The sequence below is a fragment of the Coturnix japonica genome, chromosome 2, assembly GCF_054131305.1.
Source record: "Coturnix japonica strain WE chromosome 2, WE-NBRP24, whole genome shotgun sequence".
NCBI classification, from domain to species: Eukaryota; Metazoa; Chordata; class Aves; order Galliformes; family Phasianidae; genus Coturnix; species Coturnix japonica.
Window position 1 is genome coordinate 24,285,098 of NC_140664.1, and position 16,786 is coordinate 24,301,883.

General features: G+C 35.8%; 1 protein-coding gene across 16 annotated transcripts in view; it reads right to left on the reverse strand.

Moving 5' to 3' along the window:
• RALYL (RALY RNA binding protein like) overlaps positions 1–16,786 on the reverse strand; it is a 360,553-nt gene that overhangs the window by 99,413 nt on the left and 244,354 nt on the right. The window contains exon 1 of one of the 16 annotated variants that reach the window (XM_015855863.3): positions 8,335–8,467. The exons of the other annotated variants lie outside the window; for them this stretch is intronic. Coding sequence (XP_015711349.2) covers positions 8,335–8,371 — 37 coding nt within the window. The 5' untranslated portion in view covers positions 8,372–8,467. Of the gene's footprint in view, positions 1–8,334; positions 8,468–16,786 lie in introns of those variants that run through there. 16 annotated transcript variants of the gene reach the window in all.

Genomic DNA, 16,786 nt, shown 5'->3' on the forward strand with positions numbered 1-16,786 from the left:
AAAATAAAATAAAATAAAATAAAATAAAATAAAATAAAATAAAAGATTAAGCATTGCAAGTAGCTGTGCCAAGTCTTCTGTGTGTCCTAAGGAAATAATGTGCAAACACATACAGTAAAAACCGGTCTATTAGGCAACACCTAGACACAGCTTTGTGACAGACCTGGAGGTGAAACAAAATCAGCACTACAACTGCATTTGGAGACTATTAATAAGACAGATACCAGCAATTTGGATAACAATTGGTGCTCTATCTTAAGAATTACAGTTGGATGATTTTCTAAGGCATTTTCTAACTCATCGGGGTCAAAAGAAGTCTTGTAACAGTGTGCATTCAAAATTTGTGTGTGCATGAGAAAAGCAGTCCTTCTTGGCAGCATTTATTTTCTTGATGATCTGAGAAAAAAAAAAAAAAAAAAAAAAGAAAAGTAGTTTGTGGAGATCACTGCAGCCTTCTACAATAAGAAAGAGATATGCCTGGTTTTAGATAGGGGAATTAAAACCTGTAACTCTAAGCCATAACATAAAGATAACATCAAAGTCTATTTATCAGAATTTTTAAAACACTAATAAGTGGACAAAGAAATAAAGAAAAAAGAAGAAGAAATGAGGTGGAGTGGGGAAAACAGAAATTTAAGACTGAAATACTTCTTCATTGCAAAAAAGCAAGACTGGGTGCTCCATATATAGGAGCTGGAATTAAAATATTTATCACGTGCACTCACAAGTTTTATAGTAATGTCACCCTGTCACACTTGAGATCTGTGTTTCTTCTGAGCCATGTCTGAAGGGAGGAGGAAAAGTTTACAGAGGAACTCTCAAAAATATTCCTGGATTTTACTCACAAAGAATCTATATGAGTAACACTTCTACAGTATAAAGATGTCACAGTTTCTGTAGCAGTGAGATATTGGCTGATGCTTCAAAACCAGCTAGAATCCTTTTATCAGATTTTGGATAATTATCTGAGAGACTTTACATGCATTTTTTTAAAACGCTATGATTATTTTTTTCTAATTAAGGTGTCAATATGCACATTGTGTTTGATCTTATCACTGGTTACAGCTGGAAGTATGTCACTGTAGCAATTCTTAGAAGCTCTCTGCTTTTTAGTTTCATATATTACGTTTGGTAATAAAAACTCACAGTGATGTACTGAGAAGAGATTGCATGTGTCGTAAAGATCAAGATTTCATTCTGTCAGTAGTTTTGACTATGGAAGATGCAGAGCTACAAGCTGTGTTTCAGCTTAAGAACTGTACTGGAAGTAGGATGGAAGTGTTCTCTACTGCTCTGTTCTTACAGAGAAAGTACATGAAAGGCAACAGAAAAAAAAAAATCAGGTTGGCTATAAAAACAACAAAAATAGTTTGCTTACAAATCAAGACTTGCACTGAATCATTGAACTATACTACCATAAAGGTTGGAAAAGAGCATGTAGTCCAACCACCCACCTACCACCAATACTGCCCACTAAACCATGTCTCTAAGTATGATACATATCCTTTCCTTAAACACCTCCAGGGATCACCTCTTTGGTCCTCAAAGATGATAAAGGGCTTTCCTTTATCATCTCCCCTATGAGGAAAGATTGGATGACCTGGGTCTGTCAAAGGTGACCTTATTAATGTTTAGAAATATCTTAATTGTGGGAGTCAAAGGGACATGGACAACCACTTTTCAGCAGTCTGTGGGGACAGGACAAGGGGAAATGGCCATAAACTGGAGCACAGGAAGTTTCACACCAATATTTGAAGGAACTTCTTCACAGTGAGCATGATGGAACACTGGCACAGCCTGCCCAAGGGGGGTTTGGATTCTCCTTCTCTGGAGATACTCAAGACCCACCTGAATGCCTACCTGTGCAACCTACTGTAAAGGGGCCTGCTCTACAGGGGGGTTGGACTTGATGATCTCTGGAGGTCCTTTCCAAACCATACAACTCTGTGATTCTGTGACAGTGACACCACCACCTCTCTGGGCAGCCTGTTCCAACACCTGATCATTCTGAGAAGAAATTCTTCCTAATATCCATTCTGAACTTCCCCTGGTGCAACGTGAGGCCATTCTGTCTTGTCCTATCACTGCTTACATACAAGCACTTATTTTTAATTTTATTTATTTATTTATTTATTTTAAGAAAATGAGTATCAGTGGATTTTGCCTTAAGACAGCAGACTGTATGGTCTGAACCCCAGTGGGATTTTTCTCCTACAGAGCAGGGAGGTAGATGTCTCTGCTACAGCACAGTACAGAGACTCTGGTAGAGGGTTACTATTCATGTAATGTTAAGTGAGAAAGTGTGGAGTCCCTTCAAGGTTCCCATACTTTTAGAGGATTTGGAGGGTTTAAGTCTATACAATAGCACTCTTTATGACTTTCACAGTAGCATGTACTATAATGTATTAATGATTACTTTTTAGCTATTGGCCCATAGTACACAATGAAGTGATTTTTAAAAATAGATGAGCAATCTGAATTGAAAACCAAGTGGCAGAGAAAGAAATTGCATGTACTTTCAGTAAATTGTCTCCATGACTGATTGCACTCAAAAAATGTATGTTTTAGCCAACAGTCATCTAACTTCAGTCCATCTAATCATTGGACTTCAGTTTGCTCAATTTAAAATCTACATAGATTCCTTTAGAATACAATTACTTTAGATCCAATCGTTGTTACTTTAATTGATTTCACATTTTAGAACTATTACCAGTTAATCCAGATCTCAGGTCATTACTGGAGTGCTTCAATCCCAGAACATGTAAGTTTTGATAACCAGCACGCCATGAGTGGTGTCTTACTAATGACAAATTGTGACACTGGTGAAGTCTGCAACATTTTCTCCCAGCCTGAGCAGAGCTGAGAACTGGAATTCTCAGCTGTATGCATGCAAACCAGTGTTACATTTATATGTCTTATATTTCTGATACCTGCTTCATTTTCAGTGACCTTTCAAATATAAACTGTTGATGGTGCAGTATGTTCATTTTCTAACTCCCCTAATACTCTACAAATCACATAATCCAAATTACGTGATTTGCATATGTCCATTTTTTTTAACAATTCCCTTTTTATGACTGTTCATGATAGCTGATGCATTTTTATGAGGTCTCCCTAGCTTTCCAATGATTATTTCTGTTGAAACTTAATTATTGCCCGTAATTCAGTTGATTTATATTTGCAAGGTGAGGAAAAACTCCCAACATAATTATAATAACCTTTTTAAAGAAGACAAAGCTACTGTTAGGTTTTTTGTTCCTCCTCCTTAAAGGTTTATTGGACTTCTTTGTTACATTTCCCAGATACATTTCAGGTAAGTTAACCTCGACTCCCAAACTGGATTCTTAACAGTCCCTTCTGTATTTGTCCTGACACTGTTTATTCCTCATCTTCTCACATGCAAGAGAAATTATAAATAAATTCTTGATTCCCTAAAACTTCCTGTTCATTTTTAATACTTCCTCCCATCATTTACTTCACAAGGTCGAAACCTATATTTTACTTTCTGAGGCAGCCTCCAAAAACAATAAGTGGAAAGCATCAAGTATGGCACATAGAGTTTGGTCAGCTTATTAATCTCATAAAAGCTGCTTTTTGGAACAAATATTTTCCAGTACTTTTAAGTAAGTTACACAGTCCAGAAACAGAAAAGCAACTTCTGCTTTGGAAGTATACAGTAGACGTGAAAAAATGTCAAAGAAAAAGCTCTGGCTTATTTACCCTGTATGCTTCACTGAGGGACATACGTTTTAAATTTTACTATTAATGACACTGTGAAATGAATAATTTCAAACAAGCCAAACTTCTCAGGTCATAATGAATTCCCTTCAAAGATACAAGAAGAGTTCTTCTATCCCCGAAGTCCCTGAGTTATTGAGTAGCAATTATATGTATATTTCCTTGTAAAGATGTTATCAATGTGATGTGAATATTCAATGACATTTTTACTCCTGCAGGTCATGAACGTCTTTTTACTCAGGCTTATTACTGATACTCCTAATTGCACAGAACTTGACTTATTCAAAAAGTATGAAGCAATAAGAACTTCCTGGGGCTATTCTAGGATAGCTTTATGTGAAGAAAGCTGTCTCTATATTGTGCCGAAAAGATATTCCCTTGTTGTCTGGGTCTCTGATGTTTTAAGGGATGAGGCAGAGTTGTCTCATATGTATCTGGGTCAGTAACTACACTTGTTTTCCCCAATGAGATTTCACTATCCAGTTTCTAACTCCTAACACACGCTTTATTAGAGGCTGATATTTACTTTGAGCAGTAACAGACTCAGTACTGGAGTCTCTTTATTACCCTAATAGGCAAAAAGGAGATGAAAGTAATCATGGGCTGATCAAACAGTGGTATAATAAGGTTCAACACATGCTAAATCTATTTTTATGGCTGAAAGTGATTATGCTACTTGTAAAGGTGGACACAAGATGAGAACATTAAATCTGTGAGCAAAACATGCCAAGTGGGATCTTAACAATAAAAGAAAATATAGATGGCAATGCAAAGAAGCTGATAGGGCAAAATATTCCTTCTGACTTGGATTTCATATAATTTCTCATCAGTTGTTGAAGATCTACAATAAATTCCTTCTTCAACAAGACAAGGTTGCTTGAAAAAAAAGTTATCCCTGTGGACAGCACATCTCTAAGCTTTTCAAGGGTTCCCAATGACAGAATTAGGGGCAGTGGGCACAAACTGGGACAATGGAAATTCCATATGGACAGGAGAGAAAACTTCTTTATGTTGAGGGTGACAGAGCACTGGGAAGTGAAACTCGGAGAGTCTGTGGGGTCTCCTTCCCTAGCAATACGCAGAACCCACCCGGACACTTCCCTGTGCAACCTACTGCAGGAAACCTACTTTAGCAGGGGTTTGGACTACATAACCCCTACAATTCTGTGATTCTGTGAAGTACTGCACTGGTTTAAGACAAAGATATTATGACTTTCTGTGTGTGGGGCACATGCATTCTACGCTGCAGCATTTACAAGCATAACTTATGAAAATAATTTATTTTGCTTTCCATTTACCATCATCTATTTAACCCTTTTAAAATGTAGACATAAATTTCGACAGCACTCTCTATGAAGGGAAATCTAGGACAGAACAAATTAAATTTGGGGAGTGAGGGCAAAGGAACATAACTGACTAAACAATTAAACTTGTGATACCTCTGTGAGGAGAGAGAGCTGTCATAAGGATAAAAGGAAGTGGGATGACCTTCCTCTCATTACAAAAATAAATAAATAAAATAAAATAAAATTCCAGCTATGTAAGTTATAGTATGCAATGGTAACATATATGGCTTGGAGGCACTTTAGAGACTGTGAGTGACTGCCTCTCCATGGAGAGAAGCCCCACAGGTGCATTGCAGCCTACCACAAGGTTTAACCTGACCATACCGTACTCAGCAGCTGGTGCCCTGAAATCAAATCTTTTGTTTCAGAAAAGCTGCAGCAGGGCATGTTTCTCAGTTTTTCCATGTTTATAAGACTGTATTTTTACAACGGTTTTCTCTCATTCAGTCATTATATTTGTGCAATGAAATAAGAACCAAGCCTAACAGCTATCTGTTAACAACCTAAATTATGGATAAAGCATGCTAGAAATCCGGAGGCATATCTGCATGGAAACTCAGGATGTGTGTATGTATATAGGACAAATAGTCATACAGAAATAGCCTTAATCCAAAATTTATTTAGGGATGGAAAAGTTCCACAGCTTGCTGAGATACTTATGTTTGATTTTTCTCAGTTACAGCCATGAATGGAAAGAATAACATACATGAACTACATAATGTGAGTGCCAGTCTTCAAGTTTTCACTTAAAACCAAGAGGTGCAGTGAGAGCAAAGCATTAAAATTAGTGTTGAATTTAGAAGTTACGTACGATGCTGCAGCTGAAAAGTTATTTGTAGGGAATCTGGAATATTTATCCTATTCATGCAGGTGTATGGGTAAGCAGATTATTTATTTATTTATTTATTTATTTATTTTCCAGCTAATTCTCTAGTAACATTTTGTACCTGGGACAGAATATGAAAATAGAGATTCCCCATATTTTATGTTAAAAAAGGTCACGATCTTACTATTTTTCCAGTCCTCCCTCCTCATTTGACTGTTTTCAAATTGTTGAAGTACAAAATCCTTTTATAGTTTTTTTCGAACACTGAAGAAATAAAAAAAGTGTTAGGAAAACAATGTTTTTAATACTTTTCAGCATACACCTAATCCAGAAGCAAAATTTCAGTGAATAGCAATGCCTTCATAAACTCACTTCTGTTTTATGCCAGGTGTTCAAGCGTTTTATTAAGATGTAGTGAGGAGATAAATAATGATTTACCCTACTTATACTTAAAATTATACGCTAAATATCTCATTGTTTTTTATGAAAGGCCACCAAAAATATTTTCAAGTTTCAAATACAGCATGTTAAGTGAACAGAAAATATTATGTTTGTGTACTGTTTAACACAGCTGCTACCAACAAGCCTGATAATTCAAAATGACAATTATTAAAACAAAATCTGTCCTTCAATAAGGCTTTGAGTGATATGAATAGAAGTAATATCAAAATTACCCAAGTTTGTCTGTTGAGACTTTTGCAATTGGTAATTAACCAAGAGGTAGCGATAAAGCATCCACATATACAACAGTGCATCAAATATAACAAAGAGAGTTCCAGTGTAGTATCTTATTGATCAGAATCATAAAATTAGAGATAGCTCAAAACAGAAAACAGAGCAAGAACTACTATCACAGTTACAAGCTTGATTCTGTTTCATTCTGACTGTTCTAATTATGTTTCATTCTTATTCTTTTCCCCTTGGCAAATCAGAGATTCTCCTTGGGGTCAGTAGAAGTGGAAGGGAAAGGGGAAGAAGGCAGCTTCTCTTAATCAAAGCATTCTTTAAAGAATCTTGTGCAAAGTTCTCGTGAATGATTACATTCCTATAGCAAATAAAAATCTGACTTAGTTACCCGATCACAAATTTAATTACTGTATTCCACAATCAGGTTTTCATAGGAGAGAAGGCAAGAAAGCAGCTGGCTATACGACACCTCCCATTTTACATAGCACTAATAGTAATTGATATGTTAAAATGAGCTAGATTAATTAATATCTTAATATCTGCCTGTATAGAAATAATTTCCTTTCATTGTTTTTAAGGGGGAAAAAAAAAAAAAAAAAAAAAAAAAAGAAGAAAAAAAAAGATATTTCTTTTTATTTGAATGCTAAGCAGATCAATTTCTGTGGCAGAAATCTTAGCAGGGATCTAAGTCCTGAAAACTTTCTACATGCAGCACATCCATCTGTTTTGGTAAAGAAAGACTGAAGGAGAGCCATAAGGATTAAGTTCTAAGGAATAAAAGCCAAGGTCAGAAATAAAGCTGCATAAATCCCTTCAACTCTGAACAGAAGCAATGCCCCTGTCCAAACAAAGTCCAAACTTATCTTCTTTTGTATTGATATGCCTTTCCCTCCTGCCCTCCCCTCTTAAAGCACAGAGTCCCTACATGGCATTTTTCTTAGCGGAATATCTTTTTTTCTCAGCTTCAGACACGTTCTCCATTTATTACTTGGCCTCTTGCTAGATTTCCTTACAGTAACACATACTTCGTGACCTGACCTGCAGCACTTCATTTTTGCTAGCCTCACTCATCCTGCAATAATGGTCTGGAAGAGGCAAAATTGTTACTAAAATTCCCCTGGCTGATACTATTGCAATTTAAAGAGTCAAACAGGTGCTTGCCAGGAAATCTGTACACTTAGAAGCGAGTGAATTTTCAGAAGCAGAGTCTCTATAATACCCCAAAGACACATGCATGCCCCTTCATCCCATTTTCTTTTTTCTGTGGCTCAAGCAAATCTGGTCAGTTCCACGGAAAGTTGTGGCAAAGGAAAATCAACTGCCCTTAAAGTTCTGGTAGTGCTGGCTCTCTGAAGCGAATCCCAAAAAAGATGTCCATCAAGTGGGAGTGTGCCAACCCAGACAAGGCAAAGGAATAACTAGCCACTCGTTATTTCTAATAAAGGGCAGTGGGCTGAACAAAACTTATATTTGATTGCTGTTTCTTTGTTGATATTAAAAAGCAATCACTTGCTGAGAGTTACCATAGTAACAAGTGAGCTAATTTTTTTGTTTTAAAGCTCTTTCATGCACTTACAATACCGAAACGGTGGGAAATTTGGCAGGGAATCTTGTCCTTCCTTTTCTGCTGTTATTTAACCAAAGCAGGGTAAAGCAAGGCATGGCTTTCAATGAAACTGGTGATTTATTTCCCCTCCTCTCTATGAGCATTAAAATAAAAGTTTGCATTTTACTTACATCTTTGGTTTCTGCGTTTGCTCTTGTACATAGTCATTCTGAAGAAATTCCACTTTCTAAGAAGTAATTGCCTTGAACACAGACAAAAGAGAAGAGGTCGTGCTTCTGCTTTGCAGCGAGACAGTTGCTCACTGACAGAAGGTAACCAGCAATCTCAGAGAAAGGCAGGGTAATACCATTCTCCTAAAATCCAGGGGAGATGCTGCTTGCTCTAGCTATTTTCTCTGCTGCAAAGCTCAGAGAATAATATATATATTTATTTTCCTATTTTTTTCTCCAATGTGTTTTATAGAATCTAATAAAATACAGAGCAGTAAGAATCATATAATCAGAGAAAGGGACGTGATGTGCTATGTGACAATCTGATAGCAAGATTCCTCAAAAGAGCTCTGATGCACACCAAAATTGCATAAATGACCTCATAAACTAACAAAAACCAACTTTTCATTGAGATGTCATGGAATTATATATATGAGGACATAAAATAATGAGTTAAATCTTCAAGAAAAATTACTGTTGGGAAAAAAAAAAATCAACATGTTGATAAGTGAAATCCTGACTGCAGTTCTGAGCTTATCGGTTATTTAGGAAGCAGCATACAGTGTACAATCTTTTTTCATGATTCCTTGTGCGTTATCTTTCAATGATTTCTATTTGAGGAAAGTTACTTTGTAATATTCTTGTTTTTCATTTTTGTAACTGCTACCTGCAAGTAGGATATAGGAAAAGAAAAAATGGCAGCATTGTACCATCTTCCACAAACACGCATGTAACCATTTCAGTAATCCAGACATCTTCCTAAAGATGGGCAGGGAAAAAAGGGAGAAATTCTTGCCTGGACAGGGAGATGACAGTTATGATGACATGGAATGAAGATGTCAGTGCAGCTCTGGAGCTGGAGAGAGGATGAATTTTAGTTCACTCAGCAACTAATTTGCCTTCAATAAAATTGTGTGAAGGTGTTTCTTAATTGGGCCTTCATGTTTTAAGATGTCGTACCCAGATATCACATATACAGAATTGTCTCAGGATTAAAGATAGAGGGTGTGGTGAAGAAAGAACTGTAAATGATATGTCTTGAAAGTAACAATAATAGTCTTATTTCCATTTACAATACATGGTTTGACAAAAGCTCTCTAAACTACTCAAGGAAACCTAAAGCTAACATCATGGCTTCAGATTAAAAATAACTTACACCTGATGCCTATGGGTCTTTCATGTTTCAGAAAGCAAAAACAAATCCTTTTCAAAGACAGTTAACAGTTTGCAGCATCCATCATCTAAAAACACTGACCAGCAGTTATTTTCTTAAAAAAACAACAAAGAAGCAAAACAAAACCTGAGGAAATATCTTCCTACCCTAAAATTAAACTTCCCATCTCTTTTTCCTCTCAGATTTTTGTTTGTATCTACAGTATAGATACAGTATAGACTCTGCAGAGTTCAACTTTGTGTGACATCAGTTCTTCCTTTCTGCCATACAGTATTTCACATAGACTCACACTGGCACACCTCTAGCTGCTAAAGATAATTTTTTTCTTTATATTGATTCTATTAATCTACTTTTCCTCCCTCTGTCAAAAGCTGACCACAGATCTTTTCATTTGCTTTGGACTTGAATCGGCATAGCTGAGGACAAAGCACGGCCTAAAGAAAGTGCCAGTAATGGCTGCATTTTTAGATTTGTTTTATACTTCAGCTATAATTGTCTTCAGCCACAGCTGAAATGACATCTCTGTCATGGAGGTTAGCAAAAAGACAGGAAACTGATCATCAAGCAGAATGGAAGGAAAATATTTAGCCAAATCATTATGAAACATAGCAGAAGAAAAAATGTCTGCACCAAACAGAAAGACTCTGCATGCCATAAACCCAAAAAGCATTGATCAATTTCTAGCTATTGAAGTTGGTATTTCTGCAGTAAGTTATATACGCTGATGATAATTCCCCATTTTGCTGTTTCAGTTTCCCTGAGTTAATTTCCAGCTGAATCTGATATATGATCTGACTCAGACCACAGAGACCAGTGGTATCATATTTGTTGCTTTGCGTGGTTGTCTTTGTTTCCTTTACTTGCTCTTCTCTGTTTCTACCTGAAGGCTTTCATCTTTATTATTTAGTTCAAATTTTCCATTTTTCATTGTTTCAATAAGACACTCTCAATCTTTTTCCTCAGCTCTCAATACAATTAGACTATAGAACTCATTTCTTTTTCTTATCACTAACAGCTAATTTTCCATTACTTTTTTATTTTGCTTAGCTCTCCATATTATGCTATACATAACACATGCAATAGCACACATATCTTTTCTATTGTACTTCTGAGCATTATTCTATTACAACCATGTATTTCTATGCAAATATGTTGGCAACGGTATAATAATTAAAACAACAACAACAACAAAAACAAACTAAATGGAAATTTCACAAGATAATAATTGATTTGCTTTAAGCCAATGATCCCTGAAACCACGTCTTTATTAGTTTTACTTTCTGCTAATTACAACTCTGATTACTTTTTCAGTATAGTTAAATGTGTTTGCTAAAAATAATATAAATACACAGTGTTTGGAGAATTGTTCTATGTCTGTTCATTAAGAAGTAAAAAAGGATTTGAACATGCTGGCTGGCTGGCTTTGAGTGGGCACAGCATCCTCCTGTTTGTCTGTGTTACTGATCACTATCAGAAGTGCTTAAAGTTTAGTTTCACACTATCACAGCTTTAAAAAAGTCATTATTTTGTAGATGGCTGGTGAACGGCAGCAAGCTTTGTAAAGTTAGAAGAAATGAATGGAACTTTGCAACAAAAATCAACTGGTCACACAACTGTATTACTAATTCATCCTCTTATATGATTATAGAAGATTAAAGTATTCTTAAAATTTTCCTTTGGAATCTCTGCAGTTAATTTTATCAGTTCATTGTTGCTGTTGGCAAAAGAATAATGTTCACATCTGCATATCCCACATTACCTCTCACCTTTCTCCATCCTACAGGTTCCAATAAGGAGCATTTTTTTAAATACTGCAATTTATTTCTCAAGCTGTTTCAGAAACAGAGGAAAAGAAAAATGCAGACATTTAAAAAATATAGCTACTGACTTGAATGTCACATATTACTCATCAATAAACTCTTCGTCTGGGCTGTATCCTCACTTTTATTTTTAATGAGCAGATCTTAGATGAGAAGGAAAGATGGGGGAGGCTTAAAGCATGTTCTGTCTCTCAGCATTTAATTCTCTGCACCCAAACAGTGTTCTTAGATAATGTCCTTCTAAAGCTTTTAGTATGGTTACTTTTATGATGCAGACTTAAGAAAAAAAACTACATATATGAATATGCATTATTTTTCTTGAAATAAATGATACACACAAAGGTCAACATTTAACTTCTCCCAAGAAACAAACACTACTTGATGCAAATATTGATGTATCAAAGTCATGAACTTGACATGTGTGCAACTCTTACTGGTAAAACATTAGGACCATTAGCCAGCAGTAGTGCTGTTTAATGTGGTGCTTATATTAGATAAATAAAATGCTCTTTGACAATAAAAGTCATTTAGCTAGAAAGGCAGGTTTACAATTACATATTCTCTTTATGATATAATGCAAACAAAGCATAAAATATCAGACATTTCATAGTCCTAATTAACACCCTGGCAATACTAAACTGGCTGTGGCAAACAGAGGAAGAGGAAAGTTTGTATTTCACATGTTTACACGTGCTAAGGTGTAAACATCAAAGAGAATCAAAGGGTTTTGTAAATACATTTCAAAAGAGAACAGACCTGGCTTGCACTCCTGAAGTAAACCAGAAATGGGGGAAAATGAAGATTGATGAGAGTGCCAAAGCAGGATAACTTTATCAAAAAGTTACCTGTAGAATAAAGAGCAGCTTAAACGTTGATGACTAGCCATAAATCTAAAAGCGTTTGCATCCTGCCCTATCTCTGATAATAATAATCATTTTTATCTGGCTTTTTTTTCACTTTGGGTCATTGTTTCCAAGCAGCTCCAACCTGAATTTTCAAGCCTTGATCCTTCATGAGGAGATTCCTCCATGTGGAGGAGAACCCCTACAGAGATCCACTAAAATCCAAGTGGAGAAGCAATCATGCTTTGCAAATCCTCTTGCAGGATTTCAGAGAGCTTTTAAATATCCTTATACACAATAAAAAGGCCACTATTCATTAGTACACAACCCACAGATGATTGTGGGGATAAAAAGATTGTGTGGATAAAAGAGAAATAATGTAGCATAATACTTTCAAATCAGCCATACTTCCCCTTTCTAAAACCATAAAGATAGTCTATTTTTACAGCCTTTACTTCACCAAGGTTTTACTCTGCCCGAGTATTCACATTCAGAAGAATACATAGCTCGAACACTTCATGAAAATTTCAAGTATTCATCAAAAGCTGCACTAGAATGAATTTGTTACATTCACAATATATCCATCATCTACTAATTTAGAAAAGACATCAGAAGAAATGAGTTTTTGTTAGAGCTGTTTGATTTTTGTAAAACAATTTGACTGTTGCTTGTCTCTATTATCTTTTACATTTCTGCTGACCTGCTTTACTTTGCTTCAACAGTATCATACAGTAACGACACTTTACCACAAAAGATTCTTTTACAGATAGCAGGAGAAAGCCCCCAAGGTACAAGTCCTACTTTCACCACAGGCAATTTTCTCTTTTCCAAGGCAGCTTCTTCAAAGGAAAAATCATTTGTCTCATTGATAGACTAACATTTATCTTTAATCTTTAAGGAATCCACTGTCATGCCTTTCTCATTAGACTGAGCTATTTTTATCAGTTATCGCTATTAACATTTAGAAGTACGATCACAAAAGTATGAAACAAAGTCTGCCACCTACATTCTCGGGAGACTATTCTGGCTCTTTCTTCTACCCCTTACCCTGCTCTGAGCATGTTCTAATTCCTCCAGCAAGGGTATGTAAAATGTTTTTTCTTGTGTAATTATAAATTTTCAAAGTTTATAGTGTCATTTCATGAAAATGTAAAGTTAGAATCGGCAGTCACACGTCTGAAAGTGAATTTGCTGTTAGTAAAGATAGACATTTCAAAGAATACCAGAAGAATAGGAAAAACAAAGCCAACTAGTTGGGGTAACATTATAACAAGCCTTCAAATACACAAAATGTTGGCGCACACACACACACACACACACACAGAAAATTAAAAAGCCAAGAAAACCCCAGTTTTCTTTCTCTGGAGATTTAAACAATCATGGCATAAACAGTGGCAACAAAGATTGAAATGAATTGCTTGACAGCTTACTTTGTTATTGTTAAGGGCAGCTGTATCTTAATTAAGCACTGCGAAAAGAGGTAGAGGATTTTAGCTATCTCAGATAAGTCTGCACATGGAATGGAAAAATGACATCTTGTAGTTTCTTCCAGCCCTACTTGAGACCCCATACATGACATAAAATAGCAGTCATCATCTAGGGCACCTCTAGCCAAGATTCAGTCTGCGTTAGCCCTTCAGCCTGCCTAAGAATAATGGAGTATTTTCAGCAGGGAGAGGTTAGTGGGGATCCCTTTAAACCAGTAGTGACAACATAAAGCTTTCTGTTCTTCCATCCAAGGAAAGTCTGTTTATTCATTTGTCTGTTATTTTAAGTTAGGGATAAAAAGCTATTCCTCACTAAATCTGTGAGGAAAAAAAAAAAAAAAAAAAAAAAAAGGACATCCAAATGAAATTTGTCAAATTTTGGGCTCTAATTTGATTTTATCAAGGTCTTGTCTAGCCCTGAAGGTTTTCATTTGTTCTGCTAAATGTTTTGCTTGCTAGTTTGGCTGTTAATAATCTCTTATTTCATCTTGATAAATTTGTCACCACTCAGAAACAATACTTCTCAGTTATGTTCATACTATTCCTAAACATCTCTGTAAAAGCTGAGACAGCCTTAAGTGATGGTCTGAAGCTCTCAGATTATGGTACTAAATCACACTTCCTACCACTGAAATGAGGTAGGTGTGCTCCTGAACTTTTTTATTATTATTATTTTCCCAAATATAAACCAAAATTCCACCCCAAAACATATTTTCTTCAGAATTCAACAAAATTTAATCTACGCAAATGTTGTACAGAGAGGCAATCTGTATTTTTCTGATCATTAAGTTATTTTTTAGTTTTATTAGTAACGTTACTATAAAATCTTCTTTATATATCCTTTCAGCCTCTAGTAATTTTTTTTGTTTGTTATGATCTCTAATATTTTGCTCAACAAACTAAAGTTGTAACTCACAGATTGTCCTAAATACAGAGAAAAAAACTTAATCCCGTACTTAAAAACATATTCATTAATAAAGAACTATAGAAAAATAGCTATTGTCTTTATGGTAATAATTTCTGGCTGTTCTAGTGTTAAGAATCTCATTAGCATAGGTCATTTAAACAATCCTAATAAGTTCAGAGCATTCTAGCATTTCAAAATGTAAGAATTTTTATCCAGTTGCTAAATTTTTAATCCTAGTGGAATACTGTCAGAAAGTTTTTAAGTAATATATACATGGCTTTGCACGCTCTTGTCAAATCTGAAACAAGGCATCACACTTGTATAAGGCACAAATTTGCATAGTCTCAGAGCTGGTAGATCTTACAGGAGAATATTGTCAAAGAGGTGGACAAATACCAGATGTAAAGCAAAATTGCTATGTTGAATTACTAATAGATAAGCATATGCTCATTTGGGGCTTTAATGAGAATGTTCATATCTTCTATCATTTCTAGAGAAAATGTATTGAGTACCAGTGTGTTTTTGTTAGATACTTAGAACAGCTTCTGCTATTAATCTATTAACAACTTAAATTACAAAATCATACAATTTCAGTGTAGAGTTGTTTTGACTGTGAATTACACCCACTATCATATTCTGAAAACAGATTATTCTTTATCCTGCAGCCTCAATTTAATGGGGCAAACACTCATAACAGAATTTACTCCCTCATAGCCCAACAACACGGGGAATAAAACAAACAAACAAACAAAAACAAACCATATTCATGGATCTGAGTTACTTAAGAACTCAGAATTACCAGAGTGCCTAATACAGTTTTTTGGACATAACCACTTGAAGAAAATACTTGCTGTCATTACTGCTGCACTATGACATCTGTTAAAAGTTTGTTTATGTTTATTTAAAAAGCTCCATCACACATTCAAGTGCATTTTCTGTTCCTCACTAGTGAACACTATCTCACTTTCTCGACAAAACAGGGAGTGCTTGAGAAAGAACCTCTTGTGAACAAATTAGGCACTTAAAATGTCAGTGTATGGCTCACAGAAATACAAACTGATGATGTTTTATGGCACAGCCAATGAACAGCTGCTGCTTCAACCTCTCATTTCAGACTAATGCTTTTATAAAACAATCTAGAGAAAGCTGAAAATGTTCCACTTTCTTTTCTCACTGTATGGGATCTTTCTCACTACGTAGGATTCAAGACAATTTCAGTCACAATCAATCAATGTAATGGCTGGCTTGAGAGGGAGAATAAGGCCTTTAACAGAGATGAAAAGCAGAAGAAGAAAATTCATTCTCAGAGAGATGGAAAAAGCTGTATTATATCAATTCACCAACAGTCCATGACAAAAGATGAAACGCTATCAGCACACACACAACAACATCCTTGGAATTATAAGGGCCTGCTCACTTTGTGCAAAATACCAATAGTGCTTCAACTGCACAATTGTTCCTATTTTTGTTTTTGTGCTGTTGTTTTGTTTTTTTTTTTTTTTCCCTTTCTCTTTTTTCAGGTCTGTGTGGGGTGGCAGGTTGGGAAAAGTGCTAACAAGAATTTGTTAAATTAAAATTAATAACGTATGTGATTTAACACCTCCCTTAGACTGGTGGGTGGGTGAGTAGGAAGTATATTTTCCCCAGTCTAAACAGGGCTGCATGCCTATCTACCTGCACCCGTGACAGGGAGACAGCTGGCCTGCAGGGCTGCTGCTCAAAATGAAAGGGAAAAAGGGTAAAAAGGAAAAGAAAACAGCAGCAACGATCTAAGGATGCACATTTATTTACTAAATACTAAATTGAAATACAAGATAACACAATATAATACAATATAATTGAAATTAAGGCTAACAAATCAAGCAAAATAGGAGAATGAGTCCCAAAACCGAGGCCTACTGTAGCTCTAGGTGAAATGGTTGGAAGGCTCCCACACGCTCCCCCCTGGCTCCAAGGATTCAAGAGATTCAAGAGAGAGAGTCCAGCCCCGAAGTGAGATTATATAGTGTCCTTGTCCTGTGACTTATCCCTGACCGTGATATTTTCTGGGATATGTAGTCTTCTGTGAGCTGCACATTCGGTAAAATTATCCATGCTTTACATGATGTTATGATGTGGAATACTGATAGCAAAATTATAAAACCATGACACTATGGTAGGATTACATGTATTCTGAGACTGTG